The sequence below is a fragment of the Myotis daubentonii genome, chromosome 4 (assembly GCF_963259705.1).
Source record: "Myotis daubentonii chromosome 4, mMyoDau2.1, whole genome shotgun sequence".
Taxonomy (NCBI): domain Eukaryota; kingdom Metazoa; phylum Chordata; class Mammalia; order Chiroptera; family Vespertilionidae; genus Myotis; species Myotis daubentonii.
The window spans coordinates 111,268,509-111,282,422 of record NC_081843.1 but is presented as its reverse complement, the minus strand read 5'-3'; the positions used below and the strand labels follow the sequence as shown (position 1 = coordinate 111,282,422).

At 42.0% G+C, this 13,914-nt stretch overlaps 1 protein-coding gene across 1 annotated transcript in view; it reads right to left on the bottom strand.

The window, feature by feature from the left end:
• RANBP3L (RAN binding protein 3 like) overlaps positions 1-13,914 on the bottom strand; it is a 36,194-nt gene that overhangs the window by 9,541 nt on the left and 12,739 nt on the right. Inside the window, exons 5-11 of the mRNA XM_059695097.1 lie at positions 13,763-13,834; positions 13,278-13,405; positions 9,648-9,751; positions 8,521-8,605; positions 5,511-5,613; positions 5,021-5,151; positions 1,009-1,129 (exon numbers count right to left, since the gene is read on the bottom strand). Coding sequence (XP_059551080.1) covers positions 1,009-1,129; positions 5,021-5,151; positions 5,511-5,613; positions 8,521-8,605; positions 9,648-9,751; positions 13,278-13,405; positions 13,763-13,834 — 744 coding nt within the window. The remainder of the gene's footprint in view (positions 1-1,008; positions 1,130-5,020; positions 5,152-5,510; positions 5,614-8,520; positions 8,606-9,647; positions 9,752-13,277; positions 13,406-13,762; positions 13,835-13,914) is intronic.

Sequence of the window (13,914 nt, the reverse complement as noted above, 5' to 3'; positions counted from 1 at the left end):
ATTACGGAACTGAAGACCACTGTTTCTATTCTCTTAGTCTGAATTCTATTCCGTACCCATTTGTTGAGCTTGATATCCGAAACTCAACAAACATGCATACACTTAGATCCGACTTCTATTTGTGGTCTTCTCCTCCACGGCTCTCTCACTGGCTAGTATTGACCAGTCAACCAAACCTATCCCCCACTCAGATCTCGGCGTGGGCTCACTTTACGTTTGGGCCTCTGAATGAGGGGCACTGTGCCTTTTGGATGTCTTAGTGTGAATGACTCCAGGTTCCAACCAGCACTCTGCCTGCAGGATTCAATAACCACACACCTTTATTTCCTTGGAAACTGACCCTTCATCCCAACCCACACACCAGGCTCTGAATGGCATTGTAAATTGTAGGGCAGATATTCTTTTTTAGGAAAACTATTTTCACTTTTTAAATAATTTGTATCATATTTCTTTAAATAATAATGGGTTGCTATTTAGGTATGTGGTGGGCTCCTTCATGGGTACTTTACATGCATTATTATCTCACTGAATTCTCACAATCATTAAGTGACGGACTATTATTACATTTTCATTTATTGATTTTGAGAGAGAGAGAGAGAGAGAACAAGAAATACCAATTTGTTATTCCACTTACTAGTATTTATTCATGCACTGGTTGCTTCTTCTCTGTGCCCCAACCAAGGATCAAACCTGCAACCTTGATGTATCGGGAGACCAGTCTTACCAACTGAGCTTCCTGGCCAGGGCCATTATCCCCATTTCAAAATGGCAACTGACTTGTCTCAGGTCACCAGGTAGTCAGTGGGGGAGCCAGAACTGGGACCGGTGTCCTCTGACATAAGGGCCTGCTCTAACCAGGAAGCTCCTCTGGCACACTGGAAACAACATTGATTTCAACAGTCTGGTTTCTCGACGTACTTCATGACACATCTCCAGACAACAGTTTGCACCTGTATTGGAAATTTCCCCCTGAGACATAGCGTCCTGCGTTACCAGCGGATCCCTTACTTAGTCTTGACTGGAAGGCCCCCCGGTCACTGCCAGCTGTGTCATTCAGCCTCAGCGCTCCCCGGCCCCTTTCAGTCCAGGACCGGGTGGTTTTGTTGAACACAAAAAGCTTGCAGTTGACCTGAAGGGCAATATTTTAGAATGTGAGACATATAGAAAGTTTCTTCAAATCCCTCTCTATACTTTTGTTTATTTGATCTTTTACCAGAATAACCTTTGTTAATGACTTACACATCAGTTTTAAAATATTATTTAAACTTAAAGATTATTTAACTTTATGAATATACAAGTTTTGAATAGTTCAAACATCAAAAATCAAGAAGATGGGAGAAAAGGGAGGACTTATGTAATACTTTCAACAATAAATATTTTTTAAAAAGCAAGATGTACAAAGTGAGAAATCCCTCCCCAAACCTAGTTTCCCATTTGTACTTTCTACCTCCTGTATCAGTAATCACTATTGCTAATATTAATTCTCCCATATATAAGTATATATATATGTATATATATTGCCGGGAGCCGGTCCATCCTTGCTGTTTCAAGGGACCTGGCATATATGGCATACTTTTCTTAATATGTTTGCTCGCCTTCTTGGCACTATGTGTTTTAACCAAGGTCACCTCTGAGAAAGGTTGTTTCCCCAGGTAGGGATTTTCCCCTGAAGTTAGGGAGGGAATAAAACCCCTCAACTAAGTGCCAGGCAGGTAATTAATCCCTTTAACTACGAACAATCATGCTTAAACTACATAATCTTTTCTCCCTGGAATGGAGATAAGAAACGCCCTAACCTTTGTAATAGAGATTGATAGGATTGAATCAACTGGTATAAATACAGTTGTAACAAGACAGAAACACTCAGAACTTAGAACAGAGAGCTTAGAAGAGAATTCAGAAGACAGAACCTACACGGAGCCTAGAGACAGAAGAACTTCGCTGGAGAGAACATGCCGGAGGATCCTGGAGAGGGACTGGCCTCGGAGCTTAGAGACAGAGCCTAGCGGGAGAACATGGCAAGGGATCCTGGACTGAACCTGACTACAGAGATTGGCAGGAGAACCTGACTGGAACCTGGACACTGAACCTGACTGGAGAGCCTGGACAGAACCTGGCTGGAGAACCTAGCGAGGGAACATGGCTACAGAACCTCGCTGGAGATCTGAAGCAGAACCTCTCTGGAGATCCGGGCTAGAGATCCTGGCTAGGCTGCTGATCAACTGAACGCTGTCCCCGTGTCATTTCTTCTTCGCCGACTCCGTCCACACCTTTGGGGACCCCTGGACCCGCTGGGGTTGGACCCCGGCAATATATGACAATACATATATATGTTCCCCCTTATTTTCCTGTAAATGGTAGAATAGCATACTCCTTTCTGTATCTTGCTTTTTCACTTAACAATACATGGTGTGGTAAAAGTAGGTTTACTGTTGTGAGTACATACATGAAATAAAGTTTATTCTTATATTATTACTTACTAATTATTGTATTATTTTCCATATTAACAACTGTAAACCTACTTTTGCCCCACCCAGTATCTTCACTAATAAAAGAGAAAAATGGTAATTGGCGTACGACGATGCCCTTTTCATTGGCTAATCAGGGCTATATGCAAATTAACTGCCAACTAAGATTGGCAGTTAACTGCCAACTAAGATTGGCAGTTAACTGCCAACAAGATGGCGGTTAATTTGCATATGTAGGCACAATGCAGGGAGGCGAAAGGGAAAGCAGGAAGAAGCCCCCTGCCACTGACAGTGATCGGAAACCCAGGGGGGAGCTAAGAGCTGGGGGGCAGGGCAAAGGCGGCCCTGGGGCCACCTTTGCCCTGCCCCCCAGCCATGATCAGAGAATCAGGTGCCTTTTCCGCCCTGGCCAGTGATAGCAGGAAGTAGGGGTGGAGCCAGCGATGGGAGCTGGGCATGGTCGAAGCTGGCAGTCCCGGGAGCTAGGGGCCCCTTGCCTGGGCCTAAAGCGAAGCCCACGATCGTGGGGCCGCTGCAGCTGCGGGTTCCCGCTGCCCGGGCCGGAAGCCTCAGCCAGAGGCGTCCTGCAGGGGCAGGGGCAGAGCCCACGCGATCGCGGCGCCCCCCGCTGCCACTGCAGGTCCCCGCTGCCCGGGCCGGATGCCTAGGCCAGAGGCGTTAGGCCTGGGCAGGGGTGGAGCCTGCAACCGCGGGGAGCTGGGGGTGATGAGGGTCAACTCCTCTGGCCGAGGCATCAGGCCTGGGCGGGGGGCGGAGCCGGGGATTGGGGGGATATGATGGTCCCCTTGCCCAGGCCTGAAGCCTGGGTCAGAGGCGTCAGGCTTGGGCAGGGGGTGGAGCAAGCGATCAGAGGGAGATGGGGGTCCCCTGCCCAGGCATGATTCCTGGGCCAGAGGCCTCAGGCCTGGGCGGGGGCCAGAGCCAGTGATCGGGGGGAGGCATCAGGCCTGGGCAAGGGGCCGATCAGGTGATCGGAGGGTGATGGGGGTCTACGCCTCTGGCCGAGGCATCAGGCCTGGGCAAGGGGCAGAGCCAGCAATTGGAGGGGTCTGGGGGTCCCCTGCCCAGGCCTGATGCCTGGGCCAGAGGCATCAGGCCTGGGCTGGGGGCAGAACCAGTGATGGGGGGAAATGAGGGTCCCCTGCCCAGGCCTGATGCCTCTGTCAGAGGCGTCAGGCCTGGGCAAGGGGCCGATCCTGTGATTGGAGGGTGATGGGGGTCAACGCCTGAGGCCTCCCAGTATGTGAGAGGGGGCAGGCTGGGCTGAGGGACACTCCCCCCCACACACACACACACACCCAGTGCACGAATTTCGTGCACCGGGCCCCTAGTATCTATATAAACACCAACTTTTAAATTAAACTTAATGCTATTTGAGCTGTGTAATTTATTTGAAGGTAAAGCAATGATGGAAATAGTTGTATGCTTTAAATATTTTAAAGAATAGAGCATGAGAACTAGGATGTGACACCAGAGTACCCTACTGGCATTTAAAATACCAGTGGCTCTCAAATGTCACTGTGTCTGTGAGTCACCTGGATGACTTGTTGAAAATACAGCATCAGGGAAGGGTCTCACCCGACACAATTACTTCCATAGTCTAGGGTTAATCTGATCCGAAGTTACGCTTGGAACAAACTTATATAGTAAACGTATTAGCAGATTGTGAGGGAGGAGAAGAGGAAAGGAGGAAGAGCAGATGTAGACAGACAAAGGGAAACCCGTGCCTTGTTGAGAAATGATCAAGTTGTAGTAATTACACTTCATATGCCTGGGCTGATACCTAGACCACATTCAAACCGACGGTGATACTGTAGACGCATTTGTGAAAGTTTTGATTTATATGAAATTCAGAACTTACAAACTTTCAAAAGGGAAACAAAATTCTTTTACTCTCTAGAACTAAAATCAATTCATCTTATCAGCACTTTAAAACCTTCCGTGTAAGTTAAAATTTTAAATCCTATGATAATGGCACTGATTGTACAAGCAGGTTGAGCAGTGTACAGAGGTCAAAGTTATATTAAGAAAGTGTTCTGCCCTAGCTGGTTTGGCTCAGCGGATAGCGTCGGCCTGCAGACTGAAGGGTCCCAGGTTCGATTCCAGTCAAGGGCATGTACCTGGGTTGCGGGCACATCCCCAGTAGGGGGAGTGTGCAGGAGGCAGCTGATCGATGTTTCTCTCTCATCAATGTTTCTAACTCTCTATCCTTCTCCCTCTCCCTTCCCCTCTGTAAAAAAATCAATAAAATATATTTAAAAAAGAAAAGAAAGAAAGTGTCCTGAGCTGTCTGCTTCCTAAGGGACTAATGTGAATGGCTGTAAACCCATTTTTCCTGCAAGTTATAAGCACAAATGTAAGAATACAACAAAATACTGCTTTAATTTTTGGAAGTGTCCAACATTTTTATTTAAGCAACTCAGTTTTCTTGAAAAGTTTACTTCTGCCTTTTTAAAAAAAAACATGTCCCTGTTGATGATAACTTTATATCTGCAAGGGCTACCAGAAAGAGCAATATATGATATACAGACCTTTAACACATTATATTCCGCTTCTTCCCCTGTTATTACATCAATTTTCTTCAGCAAGCATTTTGGTGATGATTTGGAAGAGAGAGCAGCAGCTGATTCAATCAGGGATATATTTTTAATAGTGTCTGTTCCTAAGAGAAAATAGGGGGGAAAACACATAAAAGGCCCCATTTTTTCTAGTGTGAACGTCCTCTGTTGCCCCTATTAAATGCTAGTCCATCTCTTCCACTTTTTTATAACAATGAGTGTTTCCCAAAAACCCAAGTTCTTCAGGTTAAGAAAATCTCTTTAATGACTTGCCATGTATTTAGTCAAAAATTTTAAAAAGCGTCTATATCATGTAACCATATGTATATGCTTTATTCTTTACCAACAAATTTGAAAATACTGGACTATTGCTTTTGTATTTTGTAGGTGTTAAACAAATGACATCGGAAAACAGGAAATAAACTAGTCAAACCAAATGTTTTACAAGTGAAACAATTCTTACTTGAGCTTGGAGAGTTGATAGGAAATTTTAGAGTGTATTTGAATGGCTTTTCCTTGGCATAGGAGTCATTTTCAAGGTGAGGCTGGGTGAGTTTTTGCATACCCTAGGTGGGGGGAAAGATGCGTTACTTAATTTTACCCTCTTATATTTGCAGTAAGCCAAAAGATATCTTTGTTCTTCTGTTTTAAACAAAACCAACTGCTGTGTTTTTGTTTGGGCTACCTCTGTGCTGAACAGGAAGTTGCTCCCTCTCCTTGCAGGACCTTGGTCCTGGTCCCCAGGAAGCAGAGCGCAGTGACCACCAGTCTACTTGGGTGGGATCTGGTTCCAGGGACGATGTGAGAAGTTGTAGAGGCCCCAAAGGAGGTGACAGCTGTTCCATGGGACCGCCAGACTAACCTGATACCTACGAGGAGGTGCAACTATTATCTGCTTCAAGGTATTTCAGTATGCCCAGCAATCCGCTGTTCTATCCACAGCATTAAAACATCATCCTAATAATGGCCCTGTCTGGGTGGCTCAGTCGTTCAACTCCTAGTCAGGGCACATACGTAGGTTGCAGGTTCAATCCCCTGTAGGGGCACGTATGGGAGGCAAACGATCGATGTTTCTCTCTCACACTGATGTGCCTCCCCTCCCTGCTCTACTCCTTCCTCTCTAAAATCAATGAACATATCCTGTGGTGAGGATTAAAAACTAAAACTAATAATAATAAAATTATCCAGAGAACCCACTGAGCTGTCTCAGAGATAATCTTCATAGAAACAACCTTTTTTTAAAAAAAAAAATATTTATTGATTTCAGAGAGGAAGGGAGAAGGAAAGAGAGATAGAAACATCATGATGAGAGAGAATCATTGATTGGCTGCCTCCTGCACACCCCCCATTGGGGATCAAGCCCACAACCCAGGCATGTGCCCTTGGCCGGAATCGAACCTGGGACCCGATAGTCTGCAGGCTGACACTCTATCCACTGAGCTAAGCCGGCCAGGGCTTAGAAACAATCTTAATTTTCCTCCCATCAGCTTTTGCCAACAATGGGTCTTTGTACATGTGTTATAATCAAGGCCTGTGTGAAAAGGACTGAGTAGTTCCCTACCATTTATGACCCTGTATAGCCCCCTGCAGAACAGGGAAAACTGGAATGATTCTCAGGTTTATATCATTTCCTTTATAAACTGTTCAAGGTTTGCTCACGATATTTAACTGGACATCAAGAATAGTCTGTTAAAATCGGTAGACACGAGTATATTTATTTCAAAGGGACAAAAACAAACAAACAATAAAACTTAAGGCACAGAAAGCTTAATGGCTAACTCTAAGAGCACATGGTCAGCTAACCAGTCCGAAGGATATTCGGGCCCCCAAGTCACTAGGCCACGGGATTACAGGATTAACTAGAAGACAAATACAAGTTTGCTCTATTGTTCCTATCTGTAGGATGTTATCAATTTAAAGAGAGAGGAAGTGCAGATTCTTTTGTAAACCAAATGGGAAGTGCCCAATAGGAAAGCACACAAGTGCCTCCTCCAAGTACATTGACAATCCTGATTAGGTCCTTCGTACAGGTATCTCTCTGTCTCATGCAATTTTCAAGCCTGGCTGTATATTAGAATCGCCTGACACCTGGCCTCAACCAAAAGATTCTGAAATGGTTGGTTTAGGGAGATGCCCAGGCATAAAAATACTGTGAAGGCTCACCAGATAGCTAGTAGGCAGGCAAACTGAAGACCGACACCAATGCTTTATGTATCATAAGAACACAATACCTTTGTTACATTGAGTTGAATGCTAATAAAATACCTTATTTTTGTCGGTGACATCTCACAGAAGCTAATCTGGTGTCCAATTTAGGACTGAATGTTATGGAGTAAATATCCCTAAATATATTGCCTGGAATTTCATTCTGGAAGTTGGTCCATTCTGGTTCAGATGCAAAGGTGCGCGTCACCAGCTCTGGGATCGCAGGTGTTGACCTTCGTTTTGGGAGGGACCAAAGAACGCCTCTAAACTAGAAAGCTATGCCAACTGCTCTTGGGGTTGGGGTTTGGCCTGAGGCAGATATGGAATAAACAAGATCGTAAAAGTGACTGATTGGTGGAAGCCCTAAAAATCTTGGAATAAACTGGCCTCATGAGTTGGTCCTTCTATTAATCTGAGCCCGTTCATGGGTTTTTAAATCTCGCCAGCCTCCTTGGGTCCTCCCTGTAACGAGCAGCCCACAAGGCAAGCTAGCCACCGAGGCCTGTCTTAGCCAAGATTCTGGTCCGGGTCACAGCTGGGAAGAGCATGAAATGTGATGGACTAGATTACAGCACAGGCACACCTGCTCCATAGCGTTCACGTTGCTGTATAAGTCCTCCCCTCCCCACCTCCCTCCTAGATGATGCTGTCTTAGAGACATCCCCTAAGGAGGCCAGAGCAACAACTGCCTCATGCAGGATTCTCAATAGTGAATGAAGAGGGCAGTAATGATAGTTCCGGGTCTCCACTTGGCAAGCATATTCCCCCGGGCAAGTGATTTTCCCCTTAAAGCTAGACGCAAGTAAGTTACAGTAACACTTTTCAAACTAAGACCTTGAAGGGAAAGGTTGTGGCTAATGAGAAAAAATTGGCAAACAATTTTAAAATCATCTTATTGCCAAAAAAAAATGCTATTGAAAAACGATATTAAGATGTCACTACCAGTTGAGCTTATCTAACTATTGCAGGTAATTCTGGGGTTTCCTTGGGTACCTTTGGGTTAACGCGAGTCAAGAACTATTTAACATTTCTCATCAGTAATAATGTTATAAGTATACAATTCTCTTCCTCTGTGGGTTCCTGTCTATTATTCTAACAACGAAAACTAGCTTCCCAGGGGACTCTTCCCAGTTAAGAAAGAAAACAAGCCTTTGAACCCAGGAGTTAAAGAGTGTGCTCCGATGTAACATTGTTTTCATTAATTTGTCTTCAGAAATTTGAAGTGACAGCTCTCTACATAATAAGAGAAACATTTGCCAAAATCTTACCAAAACTCTTTCTACCATGTTTTCTCCAAAAACGAAGTCAGAACTGCAGCTTTTAAAGGAATACTTATCTTCATTTGGTTGACATCTAAAAAATAGAAAGAAGCATTTGCTATTTTATTTATGTGTGTGGGGGGGTGTTTAAAGCTTCTTTTTGCTGTAACTATTGCTTTTTCCTCCTTTCATCAACGATTGACTTATTTTTTACATTTTTAACTAAATTTTTTTTCAGTTATAGTTTACATTTAATATTATTTTGTACTAGTTTCAGGTGTACAGCACAGTAATTAGACAATAATATACTTTACAAAGTGATCCTCCTGATAGCTCCAGCACCCACCTGGCACCACACATAGTTATTACAATATTATTGACTGTATTCCCTGTGCTGTGCTTTACATGCCCATGACTGATTTGTAACTACCAATCTGTGCTTCTCAATCCCTTCACCTTTTTCACCCATCCCCCAACTCCCCTCCCCTCTGGCAGCCATAGGTCTGTTCTCTGTAACTATGAATCTGTTTCTGTTTTGTTTATTCATTTATATTGTTCTTTAGATTTCACACATAGGTGAAATCATATGGTATTTGTCTTTTTCTGACTGAGTTATTTCATTTAGCATAATACCCTTTAGGTTCATCCGTGCTTCACAAATGGTAAGATTTCATTCTTTTTTATGGCCCAGTAATATTCCAATATTAATGATATTACAATATTAGAGACATTTTGAAAATCATTTTAAACTGTGTTCTTCATAAAATCTTCTTTCAAACAGAAATATTGACAATTTATCTCTATGATGTCAGAAAATTATTTTCCGTAAATGGTTATAACGATAAAAGAAAGCAACAATGAAGGAACAGCACTCACCCTACTGATGCCGCACCCAAAAGAATCTGGTTGGTAGACAGCTGGATTGAAATTCCAGCACTTGGCAAATTTTCACTTAGCAAAGAGGAGTTCTTCTCAGAAATCTGAACGAAAAGAAATCCATCAAAAAGTTCATTTAAACTGCTTCCTATGGTGGCATCAGACAAGGAAATAATAGTTATAGTTAAATGTATTGAAAATTATTTTCCGTAAATGGTTATAACGATAAAAGAAAGCAACAATGAAGGAACAGCACTCACCCTACTGATGCAGCACCCAAAAGAATCTGGTTGGTAGACAGCTGGATTGAAATTCCAGCACTTGGCAAATTTTCACTTAGCAAAGAGGAGTTCTTCTCGGAAATCTGAACGAAAAGAAATCCATCAAAAAGTTCATTTAAACTGCTTCCTATGGTGGCATCAGACAAGGAAATAATAGTTACAGTTAAATGTATTGAAAATTTGCTGTATTCAAGTATTGCCCTGAGCATTATATGTACACGATCTCATTTTCTGTTCACAACAACTCCATACACTTTGTACACCTATTATTTATTATCCACATTTCCCAGATGTGTGAACTAACCTAATGCGTTCAAATAACTTGGCTAGGCCTGGACAACCAGGAGTGGGGCTGATGTTTGAACCTGGGTCTGTCTGACACCAGAGACTATACAGTTGGTCCTAATATTTCAGAAATCCCACTCCTTTTGTTCCTTTTTTAGCTAAGTGGAGTTAATTCTCATTTCTAGGTTAGTAAATCTATCTTTCAGGTTTATTTACTCCCTGGAAGCAACTAAGAGCTTCACCATCACCACCATCCAATCACTATGGGAGGAAACTCCATCTCTTCACCTAGGAACATTGGACTGGTAACTTAACAGAAATGTGCATATGTACATAAGTGTTCATGTATAAATGAAGGAGTGGGCACTTTTAGAACTGGAAGGAACCCTAGAAAGATCAGATCTAGTGTCTCCAGTGTTTTGTGGACACCTTCCTTCCCCTACCAGAGATGTGGTAGGGAGTTCATGTCTTTAAAGGCGGGTGGGCCTGGCCAGCATGGCTCAATAGTTGAGCTTTGACTTATGAACCAGGAGGTCATGGTTCGAGTTCTGGTCGGGGCACATGCCCGAATTGCAGGCTCAATCCCCAGTGTGAGGTGTGTAGTTCGTAGCCGATCAATGATTCTCTCTCCTCAGTGATATTTCTATCTCTCCCTTCCTCTCGGAAATCAATCTATAATAATAAAAGCATAATATGCTAATTAGACCAGATGTCCTTCCAGATGACCTTCCGGACAAAGCCGGGGCTGAGAGGGAAGTCCAGATCCCGGGTGCCAGAGGGAAGCTGGTGCTGGCAGCCGGGGGAAGGAAGGCCTACTCTTGCATGAATTTTGTGCATCAGGCCTCTAGTAAAAATATATTAAAAAAAAAAAAAAAAAAAAAGAATGAAGCCCAATCTTAAAAAAAAAAAAAAAAAAAAATCCCCAGTGTAAGGCATGCAGGAGGCAGCCAATCAACAATTCTCTCTCATCATTGATGTTTCTATCTCTCTCTCCCTCTCCCTTCCTCTCTGAAATAAATAAAAATAAAAAAATGAAAAAATAAATATTTCCATCAAACAAATAAATGAATAAAATAAAGACAGATGGGGTCTGTTTCTACTTTAATCTTATATCAACCAATAGAAATAATTTTGAGTAGTTCCCTATTATAATAGAATTTGAGAGCTGAGAAATATATATCAAGAGAATATGCATCATTGGTTAGCAACAATCAAAATATATGTTCATGACTCAGTCATGCAGAGGATTCATCACTCAGCCAAAATCACAGATTTTACTCTTAACGTTGCTTAAAATAGTTTTTATTAGGCATATATGGTTTAAATTATACACAATAAGTGACCACTGATTAATGACAGGATGTCTAAAAATTTTTCTGATTTTGATACACAAATTAATAAGGAACATGAAAATAATGGTTCTATAAAATTCACCTAGAAATAATTTTCACTAGATCTATAAATTACATATATTTTGTCAGAATTCTTACATAGTATTTAGCTATTCTTTAGATGTTAAAAGATCATCATTAAATAGAAAATGATGGGCATATCCAATTAGGCTTTTCACTAATGAAGAGTAAGTTCTATTCATAACCTTCATGAGTTGTTCAAGTAGAAATGCTTACAAACAATAGCCTGAAAATTTCCCTTATGCTTAATCACTTAGGAAGAAAATGCAAGAAATATATTTTATTACTTAAATACGCAATTAAGATTTTTAAAAAACATGCCGAAGAGGATATATTGATCTATTTTTGATATCATAACGTAATAAAAATTTTAATCTATAATTTATGGTAATGCTGTTACAAAATCAAATGCAATATAATAACATTTTAAAATTAGTCAACACATATTTTTTCTTATAAACTTTTTAAAAAATATATTTTATTGATTTTTTACAGAGAGGAAGGGAGAAGGATAGAGAGTTAGAAACATCGATGAGAGAAACATCAATCAGCTGCCTCCTGCACACCCCCTACTGGGGATGTGCCCGCAACCCAGGTACATGCCCCTGACCAGAATAGAACCTGGGACTCTTCAGTCCACAGGCCGACGCTCTATCCACTGAGCCAAACCGGGCAGGACTTCTTATAAACTTTTAAAAAATTAACATGCATCACTTCGTAAATAAATAAAAGCTTTTAAATAATATGTGATGATTATTAGAAATGAAAACTTTTAATAATATACCGATTTAAAATTTAAAACATGTTACTTAAAAATCACATCATAAACCATGCATAAATAATAAAATGTTTTTTTTTTAATTCACAATGGGTCTCATGAAATCATATTTTACCAAAATAAAGAATTAGAAATATAAAAATGTTGGCAAATGTTGACTAAGTTGAACTCCCTCACTTCACTAATAGAAAGGGAAGGTTGGGTGCTTTTTCCAAGAATGCAAACAGATAGTAGCAGAGGTAGGATTACTACCAACTTGATTTCTTTTCATTGAATTAATGAACTCACTGGTATTTTTCACACTCCATGTGTTGCTATCCTTATGTTCAGTAAGGAAAAACAAAACAAAATGAGGTGGACCAACCCTCAATAGTTTAGCTGGAAATAAATGACTGATGGAAGTAACTCTTAAATTCCATCTTGTGTCTCATTCCTCTGAAGTGCCCGCTTCTGAAGGAAACAGCTAGAACTATAGCAAGAGACTGCATGGCCTGAGCAAAATGAGTATGTCCTTTAAAAGGCCCATGAAGCCTGATTCAGCCACCCACAACAGTCCTTAGCCCACAAGCCCACTTCCTAGGAAAATAACGTATCACAATGGAAGAGAGAATTCTTGTCATCTCCAGAGGCTTCCCAACTCCCGCCCCCCCCCCGCACCCCACCTCTACCCCCAGCTACACTGTGCAGGTAGTTCCCTGCTCCTGTTATCCATGAAAAGGGATCTGAGTGGGTCCCTGGTGTGACCTAAACCAGCAAAGCCATGCTACGTTTGACTTCCGACTCCCAGCCCCTGGCACCTCATTGCTTTCCCTATTCTCACATGGGCTCAGGGCACGGGAACAAGACCGCAAGGTTTTCCGTCCTGTGGGACTCAGCTTTGCAGCTTCGGAGAGATCACAACACTTGGTCCTGGGAACAGCTCTCCAAGGTAAGAGGGCATGTGGAATGCGGTCACTGAGGGCTCTTCGCTATCTAGGCCAGGTTCTCCAGCTCTGCAGCTGATTCTGCAACAACATAAAGCTCAGACGACCCCTCATGCCTCCTAATGCTCATGACTGGTGTGGGGCCCACAGCCACCTACTAACGGACAGATGAGGGACTGTGGTCAGTCCTACCACGGCAGAGTTTTCTTACCTTATTTTTTGTTTGTTCTTTAGTCTTGCAGTGTTCCAATGCATGGTGTCTTACTTTTTCACAACTTTGAGCTCGAGGTGGCTGCAAAATAGCAGGTCTTAGGACATGTTCAGAATGTTTCAAAGGACCTTAATGGAACAGAATTAAAGAGTCAACATATCTTAAGTGAATGAAATACTTCTTCCTCCATATTTTTTGACTAATTTAATGATTATGATTAAATAATCAAAGTAAAAATAGCCAGTGAATTGCTTAGTACTTACTTCCAGCCAAGATTTTACCCAGTAAGTACTTATTTTGGCCATGGGACCTGGCTTATTAAATACACTCTTTCACGTTTTGTCACTCAGCCTTACCTCCATCCCCCCAACACACACACACACACACACACACACACGCACGCACACACACACACACACACTCAGATTAAAATATAGATGGTAAAATGTAATTTCTGAGGTTTTCGTAATAGAGAAACTACATACTTTGTTCTGCACTGTTCATGTCAACACTCCTTTGCACAAGAGTTGGTGTCATAAAAACATTGTTTTTCTTCACTGTAAGAAAAAAAATATTTAGAAAAAATTAAGTCTAGGAGAGTGGGTCTGTTTCTGTGCGATTTGGGTTCTAACAGTCT